This window comes from Ambystoma mexicanum, chromosome 3q, assembly GCF_040938575.1.
Source record: "Ambystoma mexicanum isolate Mex_15411 chromosome 3q, UKY_AmexF1_1, whole genome shotgun sequence".
Lineage (NCBI taxonomy): Eukaryota > Metazoa > Chordata > Amphibia > Caudata > Ambystomatidae > Ambystoma > Ambystoma mexicanum.
In genome coordinates this window covers 1,066,899,078-1,066,921,814 of record NC_090926.1, presented here as the reverse complement: position 1 = coordinate 1,066,921,814, position 22,737 = coordinate 1,066,899,078, and the positions used below count along the sequence as shown (strand labels likewise).

The 22,737-nt window shown below is 47.1% G+C and overlaps 1 protein-coding gene across 1 annotated transcript in view; it reads left to right on the top strand.

Moving 5' to 3' along the window:
• Positions 1-4,273: 4,273 nt before the first annotated feature.
• Positions 4,274-22,737, top strand: part of PCYT2 (phosphate cytidylyltransferase 2, ethanolamine) — a 271,685-nt gene continuing 253,221 nt past the window's right edge. Inside the window, exon 1 of the mRNA XM_069655300.1 lies at positions 4,274-4,443. Coding sequence (XP_069511401.1) covers positions 4,310-4,443 — 134 coding nt within the window. The 5' untranslated portion in view covers positions 4,274-4,309. The remainder of the gene's footprint in view (positions 4,444-22,737) is intronic.

The following is a 22,737-nucleotide window of genomic DNA, read 5'->3' as shown; positions in this document are numbered from 1 at the left end:
GTGGCACGACTTCAGAGATGTCTCGATCAAGTTGTCCATGCCGGGGATCCATACTCTCCTTCTGAGCATGAGCTTGGTTGACACAATGCCACTATGATTTTCATGCGCAATGTCAACCGTGCACTGGTGGAGGGCTGCTGGCAACACAATTCGGTCTCCTTTGAGTATTAGTGAGGACGGAGATATGGACAGTTCCGTCTTTTGATTTAGCCAGAATCCTGAATAAGGGCCCATCAAGGGCTTGGTTGTCTCGGATGCCTGCTTCTGCAGAGTTCCCTGTCCATTTCTGATGCACAAAGTGGTGAGGGAGAGTGTTGCGTCTTCAGCTGTGTTCTTTGTCAGTTCTGCCTTTGAGATGGATGATATACTAGATGTAACCATCTGCCCGGCTGCTTGTTGCCTGGGGCCCAGCGAGCGGACGATGTGAGAGATAGTCCACAGGATTCTCATCTTTTCCAGGCTTGTGAGCGATAACGTACGTGTATTCCTGCAGGTGTAACCCCCATCACGTTATTCTCGGTGGCATCTGGGCGGTAGGTTTGCCGTAGATAGTGACCAGGACCTGATGGTCCGTAATTATCATGAAGGGTTTCACGTAAAGGAACAAATGGAAATGTTTGCACACCCAGACAACTGCTAGAGCCTCTTTTTCCGCTTATGAGTACATCTGCTCTGCCTCTGTGAGGTTTTTGCTGGTGTATGACACTACTTTTATCTGTGCATGTTCACTTCCCGAGTGTTGAGCCAGTATCGCCCCTAGACCCTGTGGGCTTGCATCCTCCGTCACCTTGGTGTGCATGTTCAGGTCGAAATAGGACATGCACAATGCAGCTGCGATGTCTCTTCGGATTCTGTCAAACGACTCTTGTTGGGAGGGAACCCATTCTAACAGGCGATCCTACTTCATGAGGGAAAGAAGAGGGGCACTCGTGGTGGCAAAGTCTGGTAGATACCTCGTGTAGTAGCTCTCCAAGCCCAGAAAGGATCTTACTTGCGCAATGTTCACAGGGCAAGGGGCTTCTGTCAAAGCTCACATTTTGTCTGTGTCTGGCTGGAATCCTTTTTCTGCGAAAATATGTCTGAAACTTTTTAATGTGCTCTTGTTGAAGGCACATTTGTCCCTGTTTAGCGTTAGCTTGGCTTCATTGAGAGCTGCACATACTTTTTTTAGGGTGTCATCATGAGCTTCCTGGGAATGTCCAAATATTAAGATGTCGTCACTGTAATTGACACAGTGCGGAATGTGGCAGATGATCTTGTGGATCTGTTCCTGGAATATCCCTGCTGCTGAAGAAATCCCAAAGCTCAGGCATTTGTAGCGCAATAACCCCAGGTGGGTGGTGAAGGTCATGATGTACCTCGAGTCTTCGCTGAGTTCAATCTCGTGGTGTCCTTTGTTTAGATCTAGATGGGAGGAGACTTCCGCCCTGTTTAGTAGATGCATCATGTCGGTGATGCGCGGTGACGGGTGATTCACCCTGAGGATGGCTTGATTGGGTGCACGCATGTCCACACAAAGTCAAATTTAGCCCTCCGGGCCCATTTTTGGCCCTGCTACCACCAGTGAGACCCATGGGGTAGGTCCAGATGCTGGTTCGATTATGTCTGCTTAATCGGGCGAGCAGTTCTTTCTCTACTTGGTGTTCAATATTGAAAGGAATACCTCTGAAGTGTTGGGCTATAGGTTTCATGGTCTAGTCAATGTGCAGTCGGATCTTGCACCCTTTCAATTTTACAATCCCTTTGAAGAGCTGGGGAAAACTTGACGCTATCTTAGCAGCGGGCGAGATGTACTTGTATGCCATGATTTGATATAGTATATGTATAAGTCCCATTTGAACGTCCGACTTGAAACTCGGTACACATCTTCTTGTCTATTTATCTCTCGGTCTTCTGCTCACGCCCTCCCTGATGGTGAAGAACCTGGGAGTTAAGCTCTCTGAGTGTCTATCCATGCAGTGCCAGGTTAGTGATGTCTATCAATCAGTTCACTTCAAACTCTCTATTCTTCGTAAAGTTCTTCCTTACCTTCCCTCTCATCTTCGGCCTTTGGTTGTATCCTCTCTTACAGCTGGCTCTTTAGACTACTGTAATGCTCTTTACCTTGCTCAGCCAGTGTACCTTCTTCAGCGGCTGCAGGTGCTGCAGAATTCAGCAGCACGACTGGCAGTGGGTGCCTACCGGATCATCTCTACCAAGCCGATACTGTGAAAACTGCATTGGCTCCCGGTGGCAAAGTGCATTAAATTTATGGCTTTGTGCATGGTTCACCGAGCCTTCTATGGGCAAGGCCATGGTTTTCTACAGGCGAAATCTCGCCCTTACATTCCGACAAGGAATCTTTGTTCAGTCTCGTCCCTTAGAGTTACTGTTCCCCGGTTTAGGCTGACCTGTGTAGATGGCCGTTCCTTCTCCGTGGTGGCTGCTGCTCTGTGGAACTCTGCCCCTCTGTTTCTGCAGGCACTTGAGTATCACCTCTCTTTATGGCATGCCCTGAAGACATATCGTTTTAGAGCCTAACTGGTGTCTTCTCTGGTTGATCCTGAAACTGTTAGCGCCATGATGCCCCTGGTGGTGAAGGTGCGCTTTGTAAATTTGCTTTACATAACAGTACATTGCATCCACTTTCAACTTCAGTTGCGAGGACGTGAACGAGTATGCGGTCCTGTTTGTCTTTGGAACGGCAGGGGATTGTAAAAGCACCCAGACATGAGAGGGGTTCCTTGTCCCTGTATGCATAGATTGCTACCCAAGCCTTCTTCAGTTTTGGCGTGTGTGCGAGTTTGAGATATTCAGATTCTGGCATTGCATTGATGGTGTCTCCTGAGTCCACGAGGAATTCAAATGATTGCTCTTGGATGGATAATGGCGGTATGGGTCTATGTTCGGGTCCCGTGGGATTGCCCAGAGTGTATAGGTATCCCTCCTCTTCCGTTCTGCGTTGGACTGTGAGTCCGACTCGATTGTGGAGGGTGTGTTTGTGCGCAAATGATGAATTCTCCTCCTCCCTTTTCGGCAGCCGTCGGAGAGGGTCTCCCCGTGCATGGTGTCTTTCCTTGTGGTGTTTTATTTTCCTAATTATGTGTCTTTTGTGTCGGTGGTGCCAGAAGGGGACTTGTGACTACTTATCTTCTGTTCAGAAGAACTGGCTCTGGCAGCTTTTGGGGTCTGGTACATGGCGCAAAAATGATCTTCACCCAACATGCTGCGCATATCTGGCTGATGGCTGGGCATCCGTCATGTGGGAGGTCATAACTGCATCGAAAACACTGCCATTTCTCCTGTCGGGTATCTTGTGTCGAGTGTTGTTAGAATGAAAGCTTGTTTATGGCTTCTTCTTTGATGGCTAGTGGTGCAGAGATGTGATTTTTACTCTGCGTGGATATTTGTAGGTCTAATGCCGATGATGTAGTGGCTAAGACAAGGATTTATGCTAATGAGTGTGGTACTTGTAGCAGTTTCTATTTTAGTATCATGGGCTGACACCCCGTGATTACTTGATGGCTTCCTCATTATTGTACAAGTGAAATTCGCAGTGCCATTGAAGCCACAAGAATGTTAGTGAAACCTGCGAGCACAGCAGGCAGAAAAACTAGGTTATCACGTTGGTAAAACGATGATTCTTTGTGGTGAATGTGAGCCTTGAAATTACTTTACTGAGGTCTGCTTCTGCGAAACTATCAGAGAGCTTTGCCCCCATGCGACCTCTTAAAGTTTGCAGATTTCGCATGCCAGAAAAAGAAAGTTTAGCTTTGCTGCCTCATTGCCTAAAAAAACGGTTTTGGTGCCTTGGGTGAGAAAACAAACGTATATACACTATTAAATACTCTATATTATAAACATAAAAGTAAAATGTGCAATTGTCTTCAATGTGGTGGCTTCACGGTGGACTTTGTCCTTTTAGTGAGGTAGGTGGAGCTATACGCATTTTGGAGTCGGGAGAAGGGAGTGGCACAATGCACAAGTGACCCTTCGAAACCACTGTGGAAAGTTGGCATCTATCTATGTCACGTGTCAATTAAACCGTGAGAGCCGAGGCAACGCAATAGTGAAACTGTTAAATACACGCGTGCGTGGAGGGAAGAGCACTAGTCCTGGGCTACCCCCATTCAAGATGGCACCGCCAACCTCCATCTATCTGTCATTTTTCTCGTGCCATGTCGCTAGAAGGTGGCTAGTGCTATGACGTCGAAACATTCCACACCCTTGACGCGCTCTGTGCTGCCTGGAGTAAACCTCATTTCCGTGGAGTGAGGGGGCGCGACCAGCTGTCAGAGGGTGACGTCGCTTCCTGTGGGGGGGCGGGGCAATGCCTGGCTGTCAGTGGCTGTCTGAAGAAAGCATGATACGGAACGGACACGGTGATCCTCCGGGCTTAGAGACCCCCAGCGGCAAGGCCCCCGGCCCTGGGGGAGGCGAAGTGCGTGTATGGTGTGACGGCTGGTGAGTGGCAAGGGGCGGGAGACCGAGTGAAGAAATAATACAGGGATGGGGCGCGGGAGCCGGTGCCCTCCCAATCAGGCTGGTGGACCCCATCTTAAGTAGACGCCCTTGAAGGACTGCCCTGGAGGAGGTGGCGGAGGAGGGCACGTCTCGTGTGTCACCTTGGGCGTAGCTGCATGACCATCCCCAAGGCTGGCTCACCATCCCTAATGGCCGTGTCACACCCAAGTGTTGAACGGCTGAAAGCAGTGGGACTTGTCTTACTTTAAAGTGCTGTGCCCGAGGGAGGTGTGGACGCTGCCCATCAAGCACACACTTTACTGCTGTGCATCCGATTCTGCAGTATAGGAACCTCTTCCAGACCACGTCCCCGCATCTTCACAGTGTCAGAAGGGCTTAGGGGGGCGGGCAGATCAATCATTCCCAGAGCCCAAGTCAAGCTTCATTTAGAAGTTTAGATATTATGAAGAAAGCGATGTGGTGATGATCGCAATACTCCCATGCCAGGGTTTCTAGGGGAGACATGGGCATGAGTCCTAGGACTGCTTCCTGCTGAGTGGTCACTGCTGACAGATCCGCCCTCCCCCTCTGAGTCTCGTCCAGAGAGAAACAAATACCAGACATATTTTAGACACTTTAACCGGAGGCTCGAGAAAGGAAAGCTCCTCGTTTGAACGAAGCCCAGCAAACGGGATTCGCAGTTGAATGTCTGTGGCATGAATGAGCGCCGCAGGTTGCTAAGCAGCCAAGATACGAAACTTACATGGGGAAAGCTCATTCTAGCTGCGGCGACCACATTTGGGAAGCGTCGCCCTAGTGGAAAAGCAGGAAGTCATTCGGTGTTTGGCAACTGCCTGATAAGGGCAAGGAATAATGTTATCCTTTAAATAAATCATTTGAAGAAACTACATTCTAGCTAGTTTTCAAAGTAAGGTAGAATAGTTTTCACTGGCTAAATAAAAGCATATCGCCTTTGGGGTCCAGGCTCCAACTTTGATTAAAGTGGGCGAGTTCGCTCTCTGAAAGCATCTGCTACCAGAATTTTGCCTTGGCAAAAGTGCCTCATTTTGTGAGCAAGGACACTTTTCGTTGCTGTTTAAAAAAGAAATAGATTGTCCTATGCGCTTATTTTTCCTTTTATTACCAGAATCAAACTCCGACTGCTAGATTTCTTTCTGAATCTTATTCTGTGTGAACCTTTTTTAGGGTGGGGGTGAGGGAGGGCAAAAGCATCGTCGTTATCTCATGGGATCGAAGGTACTCCTTTTGTCCCGAGTGTTTGGACAGTTTTCAACATGGGCATTCGGGTGCCGCTTCCCCCCCCCCCCCCCCCCCCGCCCAAACAGTGAGCTACCTACCATCCTGTTGCAGCTCAATTTGTCTAAATAACTGAGGGCAGACCAGCTTCTCCACTTGTGGCATAAAAAGGCCGTAGTATTATTATAACGCATTTCACACTGTCACTGCAAACCAGACAATAACATATTCAATACATTATTACAATCTCTGACGATTGGCAGCACCGTTTTGTTTACACATTCCTTCGCACCCCCCTTACACCTTCATCCGTTCCTTCATCTGTTTCCAGCTAGCTCTCTTTTACTTGTCCATTCTTTTCCAGCATACTTAGGCCACCACTCCCCGAGCCTCCCAGAGCCTGTCGGTCTGGGCGTATCACTTTGGCATCCGCTGCTGATGGGATGGTTTATCTTTCCTAAAAGCTAAAAAGCTACATAAGAATTGTAACTGCACCTTTTTATTCCTTCAAGATCATAAGAATACAGGCAAGGCACAGTCCAACTATCTACAATAAGATGCTATATAGTGCTAACATATATGTTGCTAACGGCCCGTACTACAGACTGATATAAAGTAGAATTATTTTATGTGTGAGGCATCTGGGGAACGAGGGCTGTGGCGGATGCACGTCGGATACTATACCCCAGGGATATACCTCACTGATCATGCATGCACTCTCATACCAGATGCAATTTCAGCAACCAAAACCTCACATTGCACACGTTTTGCTAACACATATAAAAGGCTTTACACACCATCCCTTTTGATCCGCGGGTCTGCTGGTAATTGGAAATGGCAGTCCACGTGAAACCAATCTTTGGAGTTGCAACAGGATTGTGCGCAGCAAATCAATTACCGCTCCACTTACTGGCACGTCTCCTTGTTGAGCTGCCGGTTCAGGTTTCTACTACTAGGCATCCTGTTACTCGTAGTCCTAGGTAACCAGAAAAAAAGACTGGCGAATGTGGTTGTGCACACAACAGATATAGACCAAGAGTCAGTGATACTTGTTATAATCATCCAAGCAAAGGTAGAAAGGACAGAGACTAGAACCCTCAAACTCCCACACCCACCTTTGGGACAGTGCTGGATCTGGGTAATCCCTTGGTAGGCCTCCTGCCCCAGGTTGAGGGGAATCCCCTCATGCCCGGATCAGTGACTAATACAATTGTCTTGAAATGTTACGTTTTCTGTCTTTTCCTTAAGGTTATTAACATGTTGCAGTGTTAAGAAGAGCTGTCCTTTATTTTTGCGGCAGTGTGCAAAAAAATGCCTTTACTCAGTGTAGGGGAGGGAGGAAGCCCCACCAAGCGCAGTTGCCTTCTATTATGAGATTTGTTTCCGATCAGTAGATGTTCAGTGGCGTCACAACATGACATTTTATCATTGAATCAACCAGTTCGGATGTCACAAGAAGATGATTATCACACAGACTATTGTGAGGTAATAATTAGTGTATTATAGATCGGATAAAGTACACTTAGTGCACGATCTAAGGACATTACAAGCCACTAAGGTTTCACATTTGGCTTTGTTCCTACATAAGGGCACAGAACTCAGTGGTGACTTGAAATATCCTTTTAAGTCTTCCATGGGTTTTTTAATTTCTTTTTATACACGGTCACACCAACATCTCATTCAATATTTTGGGCCATGTTGTAAGTCCATGTTACAAGTGCTTCAAGTTTACATTCATGATCAGCTTGCACTTTTTTTTTTTTTAAATGCGACGGATTTACCCTGGCAATATTTATTATGCCATACTGTTTGCAGTAAATTAATTGCAAACCACTGTCGACATTACCAGTGGAGCAGTGTCTTATAGCGGCCGGTATTCTGTAATAACGTCCCTTTGTCCGTTACTATGATGCAAGCAATATTTCCGTTGATGATTTGCAAAATAAATGTACATTGTTCACTGTTAGTAAAACACAACAATATGTAGCTTGTAACATTTTTCAAAGAAATGCTTTATTTAAACCAATTGTAAATAATCCTTTCAAACATAGTTGTTATTGATGTAAAATAAGTGCTAGCGTGCGCATGTAATCCTTTGCGCTTGCAATGAATTTCAGCAGTGCACTAAACAAATATACTACCATAAAGTTCACTTTCTCACCTATCATCTGACTTGTCAGAGAAGGAAGGCTTGAAAGCAAGGAATCTGAAAAGCTAGGCCTTGCTTTAAGTCAAGGGTAAGTCAGACTTACATCTGGAGACCTTTTTGTGAATCGGGCCCCAAGTGTTTTGTGGTAGCTGGAAATCGGCGCAGGAAGCTGTCTTTTACACTTTCCTGGTTCTGGCAGCATGAACAAATACAGTGTCCTTGGCGTATCTGAAGAATAAGTACAAAGAAGAATGTCAATAAATCTTATATAATACACATTTGTAATGTAAGCACAATATCTGTTAAGCACACTTTTTATAGAGGGATGTCCTTTTTAATAACCTGGTTAACCACCTGGTTAACAGGAATGGCCATTGTAGAAAGAAAATTCTAATCCCTTAAAGTCACGGGACGAGAATGAGTTCTAAAGTTCCATAAATGCACTTATCAGGAATAGTCAAAAAGTGATTTTAAGTGGCTTACTGTGGTTCACCTATATATGCTTGATAAACAACAAGAAAACATATTAAAGAACATATTTAAAAAGTAATTTTGCTACCTTATCTACCAGTAAAGGCTAACACGCTGTCTCAATGTCTGTCAAATGGACCTATCTATTAGTCCAATCTTGTAACTGTGAAAGGTAAGATGTGTCTATTAGTTCCTCCAAAGATAATCAATGGGATAGTGGGTGAAGACCACTAATAACAGTTCAATTACCTTCAAGCCCTTTGCACTAGTTCATAGATCAACAGTGTGCAAAAGGTAGTGTGTCTTTGCCTTTGTCTCTCCTGTATTAAAAAAGGAACAGATGTATGCAAATGTCCATTGTAACTGCCTATCTCTTAAAAGATTCTCATATTATATCGCTGTGTGCACTCACCTGTAGGTGTTCATTGGCAATTATTGGTGCAGGGGACTGCAATCCATCTGCAGAATTGAGATATGTGAGTTAGGATACATGGTGGGAGGTGGCAGACTGCCACGTTCAGAGTTTATAATCTGAAACCTAAAACTCGCCCCCATTAGGTGGGAATTCTTACCAAATCATGCCGCGGTCAGAATTGCATCCTTTCGCAGTAAGCAAGTGATGCAAGATGGCAGCTCCTTATCAAGTGTCATGACGTGAAAACGTCATGACGTCAGTATGACGCAGGTAAACAAAAGGTCTATCAGCACTCACGCTTGCAATCTTAGGCCCCCTGTGCCGCTCACGATTATTAATCAGATTCGTTCTATATCTACATGTCTAAAGTAAGTTATGTGCTATGTGATTGAAAACAATATGTCAAGTATAAGAACCACAGTGGGAGCAAAGTGGTAATTGTAGTTTTAAATGACCATTCACCAAGATGTTTAAACAAGGGCATTTCCAAAACAATGTAACATCGAGGTCCCACTTATATCGTCTTCTGTACATCATTAGATAGTTGTGCTCTGTAACAACTAAATGGGGTATGGTTACAAAGATAACATTCCAGTAATATGCCAAACTATATTTACATTCTGTACTGAAAGCTCATTGAGACATTGTGTATATTAATAAAATGCAGTTGAACAAATCTGTGTCTGGATAGTCCTATTATTACAGTCGATAGTTTAACACATCAAATTTACATGAGTTGCAATTCAAGAGAGTCATGTTATCAGTTCATAGAAATGGTCCAAGAGAAAATTCCTCAGTAAGACCATTAGGCTCAATGGTGTCCAATCTATGGATCCAATACATTTCTCTTTTCTCCAGTAATGTGTCTGGGTTGCCCCCTCTTGTGTGAGTTCTTACTACTTCCAACACCACGCATCTATGTTCTGGCAGTAGCCATTGTGATATTGCAAAGTGGCTATAAATAATGATTACAGTTACGTATAGAAGCCATGTTTTTATTAGGTGTGTGTAGTGACATCACAACTGTAGGGTAGTATATGAAATAAAGTGGCACTTATGGAAATTGCAAGTCCTCAAGAAGGCCTGTAACCAAGAAACGTGGTCACGGAACTCTGCCTGCGACTTTTATATCCTTTTACCGTATAGGAGGCAGCAGCAGAGCCACGAAGGGGATTTTCCTCTATGTCGCACAGTGCAGGTAGAGCTATTTGTTGTGCAGATTGAACATGGGGTACCTCGTCAGGATGTGCAGACCTAGGATCGGCATGGTGCCTTACGATTTGTTTCCATTGGTCGACTTGTGAATGGATCAAAAGCTTTGATGAATATACTAAATCCTGATAACCTATCACGAATCAAGTGCCATTCAAACTCTTGAGTGGTTATCCAATCCTAGATAACCAGCTCAGAGGCATTTGTGATGTCAGACAAGGTGAGAATGTGTCTTAGGATATCTGGACCCAAACCTACCTTCACCGGTTCTTAGCAATCATCCCTTCAAAGGCTCTTGACATATATGGCCATTTGCTACCCCGAACAGGAGGAAGACTGCCAAGAAGGGCAGAGGTCCATAGAGGATCAGCTTAAACAACAAGGGTAGGGTGACGAATTGACGGAATTCGTCCCTTCTCCCCATGGGGGAGCCCCTGTGAGGCTAGGGAGGTGAGCCCGCTCCACAGTACCCCCGTTGGGGTCGTGGCAAGTGGGGAACTCACCGGGAGAGGCTTCCCCCTTGGGGACAAGGACTACTGTTCCCGCGAGGAACTCCCTGATGCCCTAAAAGTGATGGCCTACATAGATGTGTCTAACATATTTAATTTATTTATTGGGCATTTATAAAACGCCTATACAACAAATGGTGTTTCAAGGCGCAACAAGCCAAAAAGGGGGGGGGGCCGGGATGAAGAATAACAAAAAAACAGTCCTACTAGTCCTTGTGTCATTCGGATCGTGCAAGTGCAGTAACAAGAAGTGAAGGGAGTGGGGAGATAGGGTCGGAGTGGGGAGGTGGGGTAAGTGCCAGTCAGAGTGGAATGCGCTAATGCTAAGAAGGGAAAAGAAGTGCAGATCTGAGTGGAGAGTGTGTAAGAGGGGGGAGAAAGAAGGGGTGGAAAGAGGGCCGCTGGGATAGGCGAGTGCTATGGCGAGGCCAGGTGGACGACTGCCTAGGGAATGCAGAGTGTGGGAGCATGAAGGTACACAGTGTGAGGACGGAGCTGGATGGGCTCAAAGGAGGGCAGGCCCATCCAGGCTAGTGCAGGAGGAAGAAGCCCAGGTAGAGCAAGTGTAGGTGAGGGGGTGTGGGAGGTCAGGGGAGATTGAGGTGCTAGGGTAGACTGGGCAAGGCGGGCCTGATGCCCTATATGAATCAGAAGAAACCAGGCCGCCAGCCATATGCGGCAGGGGGGACATTAGCAGGGGGGAGGGGAAGAGGGAAGGAAGAAGAGAAAAAGGAGTGTCTTGAGAAGCTTCCTGAACTTAATTAGATCCGGCTCTGTAAAGGGAACATTATCAATTCCATAAAGATGAAGTGAATCATTCTATCCACAGCAGGAAACTAAGACTGTCCTTTTAAATCAGTCCCTCCAATGGACTGTGCCATGGATGCTGAAAAGGGATGATCTGACAAGAAAGAGAGATAGATGGCGAGAGAAGTCGAGAAGCCGATAGAATCTGGAAAGCAGAGAGAACCAGGGACAATCCCCTGTGCGTAGAAGAGCAGAAGGAGGCGGCGCTCTCACAGAAGCCAGAGTCCTCATAAGCCAGTCGAGCTTTGACGCGCAGCCAAAGATGCTGGAAGATGGGCGTATCTGTACGAAAGAAATGAAAACGCAATCGAAGAGGGAGTTTGGTGGTGGTGTGAACACACAGCAGCGGTGGTGGGCAGTCTGCCTGCAGAACAGAGATACCACCAACTGGAGAGACCACTCCCGACCTAAGCTACAGAGCAAGTTCTGTTAGGAAGACCAGAACAAAACGCATGTGAACCAGACAGCTTGACTAGTGAGCTGCAGAGCTAAGAGGAAGTAGAAAGAGAGTCCAGGACCTTACCAGTGCCAGTGACGCTAACCCTCAAGACAGAAAGTAAAGCAGGAAACGTTAAGAGGCACTCCTTATAACTCGGAACAAAACTCATCCCAGTGCTAATGAGAAAAGTATTGGAAATAAGCTGAGGAATGAGAACCATGTTCATGAAAGGCAGAGCTTTATGAAATACACAAAGTGGGAGAGAAGTAGAGTTGAAAACAAAACTAGTTACCGTGGGAGATGGGAAAAGTCAGCCCAGTTTCAGAAAAGAAAGGGAATATAAGTAAAGACATTTGGGGAAAAACACACCCAGGAGACCAGGAAGTCAAAAATCATAAATGAAGCAGCACTTTGGGATGAGAGGCTAGAACCTGACATGAAAGAGAGAAGGTAGTTAACAGGGCTCGCAAAATCTACTAGCCCACTAGCATTGGCAAATAGTTTTTCTGCAGGGCGAGTACCATTTTCGTGATACTCGACCTTGCTGGCGAGTATGGGGATGTTAGAAACGTATTTTTGTTTACTGCAAAAAACACTTTGCCGTAAATGGCAAATAAATGTTTCACTGTGCAAGCTTGACAGCACTGCAGCCAATATAAAGGGTGCTTATGGCGACATGCACCATTTTACAAACACTGGTAAATATTTTGTTACCAATCACCTTGGGGCAAGGGCATTTCTCTTAGGTCGAGTTTGTAAACTAAGTGGTATTTTTAAGAATTTGCATGACCTGCTTATACAAAAGTAAGATTGTTGTCATAAAAAGGGAGAGGAAACATGTCAGTCCCCTACAGGAGTTACATAACTTAATCCAGAAGATATCATGTGACTATTTGTGTATAATCTATTGAGTAGAACATAGAAAACCCTGTGACAAAGCACAGCAGCCAGGAGAAGAGAATCATTCTCCTGTCCTTAGTTACACTAGTGGTAGGGTCAAATATGTTAGATTTGGACATTGTACGGACTTGTTTTTGGACATTCACCCTGACTGATGAGTACCTTTAGTAAAATAGGTAGGGAACACACCATAGAGATAGGGAGATATGGGCCTTATTTTACTTTAAAATAAAAACCATGCATAAAAGGTCTTCATAGCTTCCATGTCGAAAGAGTGATGAATGTTTTCTCTGAAACCTCCAATGCCAACCCTAGTCTTATTAAATGTGGGGCCCCACGGGGTTCTTGCAGAGCTCCCACCCTCTACAACCTCTTCACGAGGCCACAGAATACTGGACGCCCTGGGCATCTCATATACCATCTATGCAGATGACACTCAGGTGCTCATCCCCCCTTACGGGAGACTATTCAACAGATATGAACACCCTCAACTCCGTCTACTCCACAATCCAATTCTGGATGGCAGAAAACTGGTTATGTCTGAACAGTGAGAAAACCGAACTTCTGCTGATTGGCTCCCCCTCCAGCCCGGGCAAACTGGACAAGCAATATTGCTCTTTCACCATTGATAACATCCCCATCACCGTCTCGCAAAACGTCAAAACTTTGGGCGTCTACCTTGAACCCAACCTGACCATGGATAGAAAGGTCAACTCTATTGCATCCTCCGCATCCTCCGCAGCCTATCATTCCAAACTTCTCAATGCAGCCAGACCGTTCCTATCCCAGGAGAAATGCCTCACCATCGCTAGGGCAATAATTGGCTCAAGGCTTGACTATTGTAATGCCCTTTTTGTTGGAACATCACACAAGAATCTTGCCAAGCTTCAGCTAGCTCAAAACAATGCCCTTAGAGCAGCAACGGGCATCGCACGGAGGGACCACATCTCTGGGGTTAGAAGGCACGTTCACTGGCTTCCCGTCAAGGAAAGAATTGTCTTCAAAACCCTCGCCCTGACACACACGTCTCCATGGCCGTGCCCCCCCTTACCTCGCCCAAAGGATTGTCAGACACACACCATCTAGACCTTCTAGACCTAGTGTGTTCGGGTGGCACTAGCTTCCACACCATGCCCGCCACCTTCTGGAGCATGCTCCCGCACTAGATCCGAGCCATTGACTCTCAGCATTCCGCAAAGCCATCAAAACCAGGCTCTTTGTCTAGGCTTCTTGCGCATATCTATGAACCTCTTTGTCTGCATCTAAATAACACTGTATCAAAAGCATCTTGTAACATAACTTTTTGTTCTAAGCAATATTCTATTGGGCCCATCTCTGTAACCCATAATCGTTTTCTTACGTCTTCTCACAGCGCCTCGATGCCTGTGGGCTGTAGTGCGCTCTACAAATGCAAAAATAAATAAATGTCCTTCTGATCCTCCACAGTAGCCATGTTGGCCATTGTAGTGTCCCAAAGCACCTTTGTGGTATGTAAGAATAATGGTGAACAGCAATGCACTAGTAAAACATACGAAAATAAAGATAAATGCCATCAGCATGTCTGTTACTCTGACGAGAAAAGGTAATGGTGACTGTGCCCACTGTGCTGGTACCCTTAGGGACGGAACAGTGCTTCACCAAGAAGTGAGTTGCAGTGACAGGTGGAAACAAAACCTCACTTTCCACAAGGTCAGGAAAAACCAAAAGAACCAGCAGATTTAATAAGATTGAAAAGAAAGAGCATGCTTGGGCTAGAGCCGTTTTCCCCATATACGTGCATGATTTGGTCCTGCTTTTTCTTTGAATTCCTTGACTTGCGTTCCTGAATTTAACATCGGGTAAGCAAAACTGCATGTTCCGGAATGCAAAAAAACATCATGAGCGGGTGACCTAGCATAAGGAATCTTGAGAGGCCTGGTAGGGGTTTACAAGAGATCCGTCTATGAAACCGGAGCAAGGATTGTACTGAGGATCTGCATAATGCGACAAATCACATGTATTGTACCCGCTCTGCAAGACCCTCCCTAGGGATCGAACCAATTGGGACCTCACCAGGAGAGACTCCCTCTTTGGGATCAAGTAGGAATTTCCTAAAACAACTACCATAGATGCATATATGGGACTATCTTCCATGAAGAGTAATATGGCAACTTAGTTTGACTGAAGACAATGTGAAAATATACATGTGGAAATAGAAAGGAGGATGTCTTTTATTTTTTTTAAACTTCTTTTTATTGAGTTTACAACATGTAAAACATTTCCCCAACTTAACCCCCTCCCTCCCATCCCCCTACCCCCTGTGTCGTACATTTCTTCTTCTTTGGGCTGATTCAGCTTGTTCCGCTTCCAAGTGTTCATTGCAAGTCTAAGAGTTTGAGGCGTTGGGTGCTCCATACTGCCCTATAATTGTCTTTGAGGAAGGGCAGGGTCTCTGCCTCCCCACCCCCAGTCCTCTGCAAACTTGTGCACATTCCCATTCATAGCGTACATGGCCCATTCTAAGTCTACTACGTCCCAAACTTTGCGTAACCAGTCTTGGATCGTAGGTATATTTGTGCTTTTCCATCTTTGCGCGATTATGGTCATCGCTGCCAGTGTGAGGACCACTCTTGCCTTCTCTACTTCTGGGTTCCCACGCCGCCTCGCTTCCCTTTATACCTAACAGAATCTGTTCCGGGGGTCTACTTCCCCCTTTTCTGTATGCCTGATCTTGTGCCTGTTGCACTTCAACCCAGAAGTGGACGATTTTCAGGCATCTCCACCATATGTGCTCCGCTGTGCCCTCTTTCCTGCATCCTCTCCAGCATTCCCCTGATGCCCCAGCGTAGATTCTGTGGAGGCGAGCTGGCATGTAGTGCCACCCAAAGAGTATTTTATACCAGGCTTCTTGCAACTGGGAGGCCTTCGCTAGCTTGGGAATCTTCCCCCATAGTTTCCCCCACTCCTCTTTTTCTATGTCCTTCCCCAGTATCTGTTCTCATTTTTGCATGCACGGCCAATGCTGCCTGGGGATCGTATTGTCTATTATTCTGTACAGGTTGGAAATCAGACCCTTGGACTCCTCATTTGACACCAAGAACTTCTCGAATGGGGTCACCTCCATATTGGCTGCCTCCTTGTTCGCCGGGTTTAGCAGCCAGTGGCGTAGCTGGGCGTATCTAAGCCTCTCCCCCTCTCTTATTGCGAATACCCTTTTGCAGTCTGCGAAGTACCGAATCCCCCCCCTCTTGAAACATATCCTGCAGCCACCCTCCTGCCATTTCTTAAACGCTCCCTTCTCCATCCCGGGTGTAAAGACCCCATTGTTGAAGATGGGCGTGAAAGGGGACAGGATGGTTGAGATTCCCCTGGTCTTCGCTAGTCTATCCCAATTCTCTGCCATCAGGCTCGTTATGGAGATTTCATACATGTGTTTTGGCCTACGCTGTTTCCTCCGCCAAAGTACTTCTTCCAGATTGTGCTTTGTCACTGCCCTGTCCATCCCGACCCATAGTCCCCCCCCCCCCTCGTCTAGCCATTCCTTGATGACCCGTAGCTGGGTCGCTTCGTAATACTGCCTAAAGTTGGGGAGTGCCAACCCCCCCTCCTCATAGGTGCTGCAAGCTGGTGCCTATTGATCCTGGCCCTCTTCCCATATAAACCCATTCGTCGGAGAGTGTAGCTCTTTGAAGAACCCCGTCGCGACTGCCTACGGGATTGCTTGGAATAGCTATAACATGCGTGGTAAAGTGACCATCTTAACTGCGGCTAGTCTCCCCAGTCATGTTATCCGCAGAGCCTGCCATTTGTGAAAGTCCTTCTTTATTCCCTTTAGTAATGGGAGGTAATTTGCTGCATGCCACCCCTTAAGTGTTGGGGTGATCTGCACCCCCAGGTATTTAATCCCCCCTGGTCTCCATACAAACGAGGTCTCAGCCCTTAGCCTATTGCAGTCTTCTTTCTCTAGAGTGAGGCTCATCAACTCTGATTTTCCAGCATTTATACGCAGGCCTGACGCTTCCCTGAATTCCTCCAGTATGCCCCTACTTGCCTAATGGATTCTAGTGGGTTAGTCAAGGTGAGCAGCATGTCATCTTTATGCTGTTGCTCTCCAAAGGGGTTGCCGTTAATGTCATCCGCCTTCCGTATTGCCTGCAAGAGGGGTTCTAAGTAGATTGCGTAAAGCAATGGGGAGAGAGGACAATCTTGTTTCATTCCCCTGCCCAGTTTAATTGACGTGACATTGCCCCATTCAGTGTCACCCGTGTTAGTGATCCCTGGTAGTTAGCCTGCACCATTTTGAGGAAGTTGCCCCCAAGGCCTATTCTCCCCATGACCCGAAGCAGGAAAGACCACTCCACGCGGTCAAATGCCTTTTCTGCGTCTATTGTGAGCAGGACCGCAGGAGTGTTCGTTCTCTGTGCTTTTTCCAACAGGTGGGAACCCTTCTTATATTGTCTGCCGTTTGCCTGCCTCCTATAAAGCCTTCCTGATCCTGGTGGATTAGCCCTGGGAGTAGCCACTACATTCTATTCGCTAGTACTTTCGTATACATTTCCACATCTACATTGATTAATGCGATTGGCCTGTAGGATGTACGTTCCGTTGAGTCCTTGTGGGGTTTTAAGATGAGTCACTTTAGCCTCTTCCATGGAATGGGCTATGCGGCCGTGTCTTTAAATGTGTTATAGAGGTGGGTTAGGTGCGGTACCAGAATTGTTGCAAATGTTTTATAAAATGCTGCTGTGTACCCGTCTGGGGCTGGGGCCTTACCCGCGGGGAGACCCACTAAAACCCTTCTCACCACATCTTCCATGATCTCTTGTTCTAGACCACCCCCGGGATTTCCTATCAATTGTCTGCAGACAAATTCTCTTCAGGAATGCCTCCTGCAAGTGGGGCTGGGGGTTCTGTGACGTGTACAACATCTCATAAAATCTTGCAATGCTTTCCTGGATATCCTCATTATGTGTAATGTGTTCTCCTATGTCTGTTTTTAATGCCGTGATCACATTCTTGGCTGCCTCTCCCCTGAGGAGGCGTGCCAGAAGGGCATCCGCATTGTCTGCCTTTGCGTAACATTTTTGTCTAAGAAAGAGCACTGCCCCTTCCACCCTCTTCGTTCGCAAGACCCCAGTTGACCCATCACCCGCCTATATTCCCTCAGAGAGGACCTGTTGGGTGCCTCCGCCGCCTTCTTCCTTGCTGCTTCTACCTCTGCCTCCAGTTGTTGTTCCAGCTCTCTCAGCTGTTTCTCCCTCTGGGCTTTTCTTGCTATGAGCGTGCCCCTCATTGTGGCTTTAAATGCATCCCATCTAGTGTCATCCCTTGTTTCCCCCCTTTTGATCTTGAAGAATTCCCTTATTTTCCCTTCCATTTCCTATCTAATTACTGCGTCTCTCATGAGGGTCCCTGGGTATTTCCATCCTCACAGGTTTACTGCTCATTGTGGGCATAGCCATCTAACTGATGATAACCTGGCACCAGCCACTGTGGTTTGCGTGAAGTGGATGTATGTTATGGTGTCTTTATTTCTTGAATTTGGTGTAGTTGTGTGAGCCATGAAGGTCAACAAGGGCCTAGTAGGGACCTTAACAACAAATAACATTCCCCCCACCCCCTCCAGAAACTGAAACCTACCGGCTCCCATTACCCCCCCCCAACCCCGTCAAAGCTAACAACAAACATTTTAAACAGTCCGCAGTGGCTGCGGGTATTGGGGTGCTAGGGGCGACCTACTCACTCCAAGTGGCTGTGGCTAGCAACGTGGCACATTGTGCCCGGTCCGGGCCCCGGAGCTGACGCCCTTCTTGGTCTGAGGTCCGCATTATTTTGTGTCCGTGGAGTGACTTTTCAGGGGTGCTGGGGAGATCGGTCTGGCGATTCCCCCAGGGTTGGGGAGGTTCCCCGCGAACCACTCTGCTGCCTCAGGTGAGGTGAAGAAAACAGTGGACCCACCATGTTGGATGCAACGTTTGGCAGGGTAGAGCATAGCATACTTCACTCCTTTTCTTCGTAGGATATTCTTGATGTTTTGGAATGTCTTAGGTTGATCTTGAACATTCGGGCTAAAATCTGGGAACAGTCGAATCGTGGCGGATCCCCACCGCAACTCCCTCTTTTCCCTGGAAGCTCGAAGGATGGTTTCACGTTCTCTATAGCAGAAGATCCGGGCAATGATCAGGCGTTTGGGGGCCCCAGGAGGGCGGTTTTGCTGCTAGCGAGCGGTGCGCTCGTTCCACCATGAACATTGAGGTGAGGGGGGACGGTCGAGGACATCCCGAATAGGGTTTCCACAAACGTTTCCATGTTATCAGGGGGGATTCAGGGACGCCCAGTATGTGAATGTTGTTCTGTCTGGAGCTCCCTTCCATGTCTTCATTCCTTGCGAGTACTTTCTTCACAGTTTGTTGGAGTTTCGCCACTTCTCGCTGCAGTGTGGCGAATTTATCCTCACCTTCCCCTATCTGCTGCTCGGCCTCTGTCATACGACCGCAAAGTTTATCTATTTGTATGGCCGATATATCTACTTTGCAGGTCAGAGCATCTATTTTTGCCCCAGTTTGTCTGTGCTGCCTTTTAGGGCCATTAATGTTTGATTCAACGCTGCCACATCGAGCTGGGCTTGAGTCTGGCTTTGACTTGGTGGTGGCGGTTGTTGGGGCGGGTCCGCCCGCGCAAATTGCTCCAACTTGGTTTGCTTCCTAGGGTTGCCCATAGGAGCGTCGTCTGGAGTTTTCTGTGCCTCTGCAGGATCCCCCTCTGTGAGTCGTGATCCGTTAAGTACTGACGGTGCAGATCTATACAGTTGCTGTTAAGGAATTGCTGCCGCAGGCCTCAGAGGCACGGCCCCCACCACCGCCGAAATATGTCGTCGGGTTGTGGCACCACAGGTCCAGACAGCGTATCACCGGGTTTGTGGGGGACCGGTGTATGGGCGGTGTCCGATGAAGTAGACCTCTGGCTGCTAAAAGTGTCGCCAATGACAGGTAGGTAGGGTTATTGATTGGTGTGGGCCTTTACTTCTTCTGCGTTCAGCCGGTCTGACTATGCCCTTGTGGGTCCCTGACTCTCTTATCTCGTGTTCTGCAGTTGTTCTCGATTCTTCCCAGACGTCTAGAACCTCTCAGTCCATGTATTTGTTTGTGTGGTTTTCTTCTTCCGATCACCTGTGCTTCTCCTGTGAGGCTCCAGCAGCGTGTGAGCGTTCTCTATGGTCAGCAGCATCTCCACCGGTCAATTCTTCCTTTGCCTGGTCCTTCAGCATTTTGGGTTCTTCTCATCAGGGGTTGCTCCGCCAGACACTGCTCCCTTTTAGGGCTGCGTTTTTGCATTCCGACTGCTTGCTGAACTTTGGGACACCAGGAGGTTTGTTCGGGCAGCACCCAAAGTAGCTCCTTCTCCATGGACTATCTTTGTGCTCCCTTTCGCCTCTGTGCACGGTGTCTCGAGCTGCGGTCGCCTTTTCGCTGGGTCGGCTTCTCTCGGGTTTCCCCGTCAGAAGATGGCTCTCTCTGTTGGTTTCCCTCTGCTGTTTTGTATTTCCTGTTCAGTTGCTTCCAATTCTACCAGCTCTCATTCAGTGTAACTATATGACAGTGAGGATTCCTGTCTGTATTCAGAATGAGGGGTCTGGGAGAGTCCTGCTGGGGAATGACTTAAAAACTCTAGGAGTAGTGTCCAGTACGCCAGGCCTCCCAGTAAGCCGAAACAGAACCAAACCAAATAGGCTAGAGAGGCAACCTTAAGAGACCACTCTGAGCCTGTGGGACCCTCTAGAGAGACCCCCCATTGGAAGCCCTTGTGTTAGTAAGTTGACCTGTAAACAAGGCAAAGCTGAGGCTACAATAGTAGGGTAATGTGAGCCCCAACTAAGCACCATCATTGTCCATCCAGTTGTAAAGTCTCTGACCCACCCTGCTTCTGAGGAAGAGGTGGATAGACAAATTGGAGCCCTCTCTAGGCCTTTGAGAACTGGTAATTCTCAAAGCTGGTGGAAAACCAGGAAAAATAGGTCTAAGGCTAAACACCTTAGCACTGTTGGAGCTTCTACTGAAGACCCCAGTGTAAATACTAGTGTTAGGAGGGAAACGTTTAAGCCAGGTAAAACCAGATCTCAGAGGAAGTGGAAGCATGTACCTTGCTTGACCACATCCGCTCCAACCAAGATACCTGAGACCCAACCTGCTCTTGTGAGAGAGGTGGTGAGGAACCATGGAGGCCACCCCTAGGTCTAAGGGATTCCTTTCTAAGGACCCCTTGAAACAGCCTATTATTGTAGGTTCAGAGGTTGTCACAACTTCTGAGGGACTGTTAGATCAGATCCCCTATACCTTAAATAAGAGAGATGTACCAAACAGAGCTTGTAGGTCATATAGCTTACAAATGAAAACAACTGATAAAAAGTGCCATAGCAAGGTTTACAAAAGGTTGCCGGTGTACTCGGCAGCCCATTTAACCGACTTGCAACAGGAGATCCTTCCTGGTGGGGATTAGATCCTCCTGTCCTTTAGTCTGGGGGGAGGGACGAGTGTTAGGGAGAATTCTCATACATGTGCCAATTCCTCCCACCTTAGAGCCCTCCAGCTCTTTTGCTAAACTTTGGGACTTTGAACTTTTTAATTCTGTTTGTTTTTTGTGTTTATTTTCTTTGGTTATGGAGTTTAAACAACTCCATAGGCATCATCTTTTCATGTGTGTCACACAGCACCCTCGGTGCAGTGGCACAGGGAAGCCTTTCAGGCTTTTGCAAGGTTTAAATACCTTCTCTGGGATACACTACTGTTTCCCACAGTAAGTAAAGGGAAATTGACTTTACTAGACTTTTAAATTCCTAGACCCAGCACACCCATCTATAGTGCTGGAGGGGTTACTTAGTATCCCCTGTGTCTAGATACTAATGTAGCTGTCAAATGCTACCCTTTCCTGTCAGAATGGCTGGTGGCAGTGGTTTTACAACAAACTACCATGATTTTTCCCGACCGCAAACTATTCGTAGCTCCGGTAACGTTAAATCGCGGGAGCCATGTTTTTCAAGATGGCGCCTGAGCCCCCTCTGTAAAAACAGGTCCTGGTCTTCTTTTTTCACCATTTTCCTTTTGGAAAGGTCCTTCTAGAGTTTGTCTCTGTGCGCCAAACCTAGTTTGGTCCCTTTTATTCCATTGCCTCTGGCGGGCTTCAGGAGTGAAGACCGCCTCTGGCGCCCGAGTGTCTGGGGTGGGCAGGAAGTGATGGAGGTGCCCGAAACTCCCTGTGCTTAGTCTCCTAGGAGACCCAAATGCACTCTGTGGTGATTGGCTGGCTGACTGTCCGGCAAGGAATGGGAGAGAACTGAATAAAAGGCGAGTCTCTTGGCTTGTAAGGCAGAGCCGACCACTGGAACGAAAGAACCGAAGACGAGCTTGAAGAGGACGGCTGCTGCAACTCCTGGACCGTTGGTTTGCCCGGTGAAGCCCTGCTGCAGGTCCGAATCGCCAAGTTCACCTCGACAGAAAAGCCCTGCAAGGACAACTTCTCCCTTTGAGTTGGTGGGACCAATCAACCCGACAATAAGCCACCTGGATACCAATCTTGGAGCTGGTTGTATTTTCCTCAGAGTGCTGCAGGAAACCGAATAACCAGGGAGAGGGACACCAGTTTGTGTGCTTTACTTACAGCTACCGGAATCGAAGTTTGCCAGTTGCGAGCTTTTTGACCAGTCCCAGTGCAGTTCAGGAGTTCCCCGACGCCCTCCCTCTTGTCCCCACGACTGAGGCACAGGAACAGCGAGATCTGCAGGAACTGCCAGGAACAGAAGTCATCAGCTGCAGCTTTTTCTTCATTGTAAGGTACTGTGAAATCAGACTCGGAGTACTTAACGCTCACGGTGAAAGTGCTTGAAACTTTCGCAACTCGCAGGCCTAATCACATTGTGACCCAACATATGATTCTTCTTTTTACAAACTACTTCTGAGAACTTGTGCAGAGACTTTTCCGTTGAACTAATCGAACCGCTTTATCCTATCCAAGACTTTAGCCCATTGACTTTGGCCTAGCCTATTGAACTGAATTGACTCTTCTGGTGGACTCAAAATATCTACACAGTCTAAGAATAATTGTAACCTTTCATGTTCTAATAATATTTGGCTTTTACTCCTATTGAAAAGTATTCTGAAAT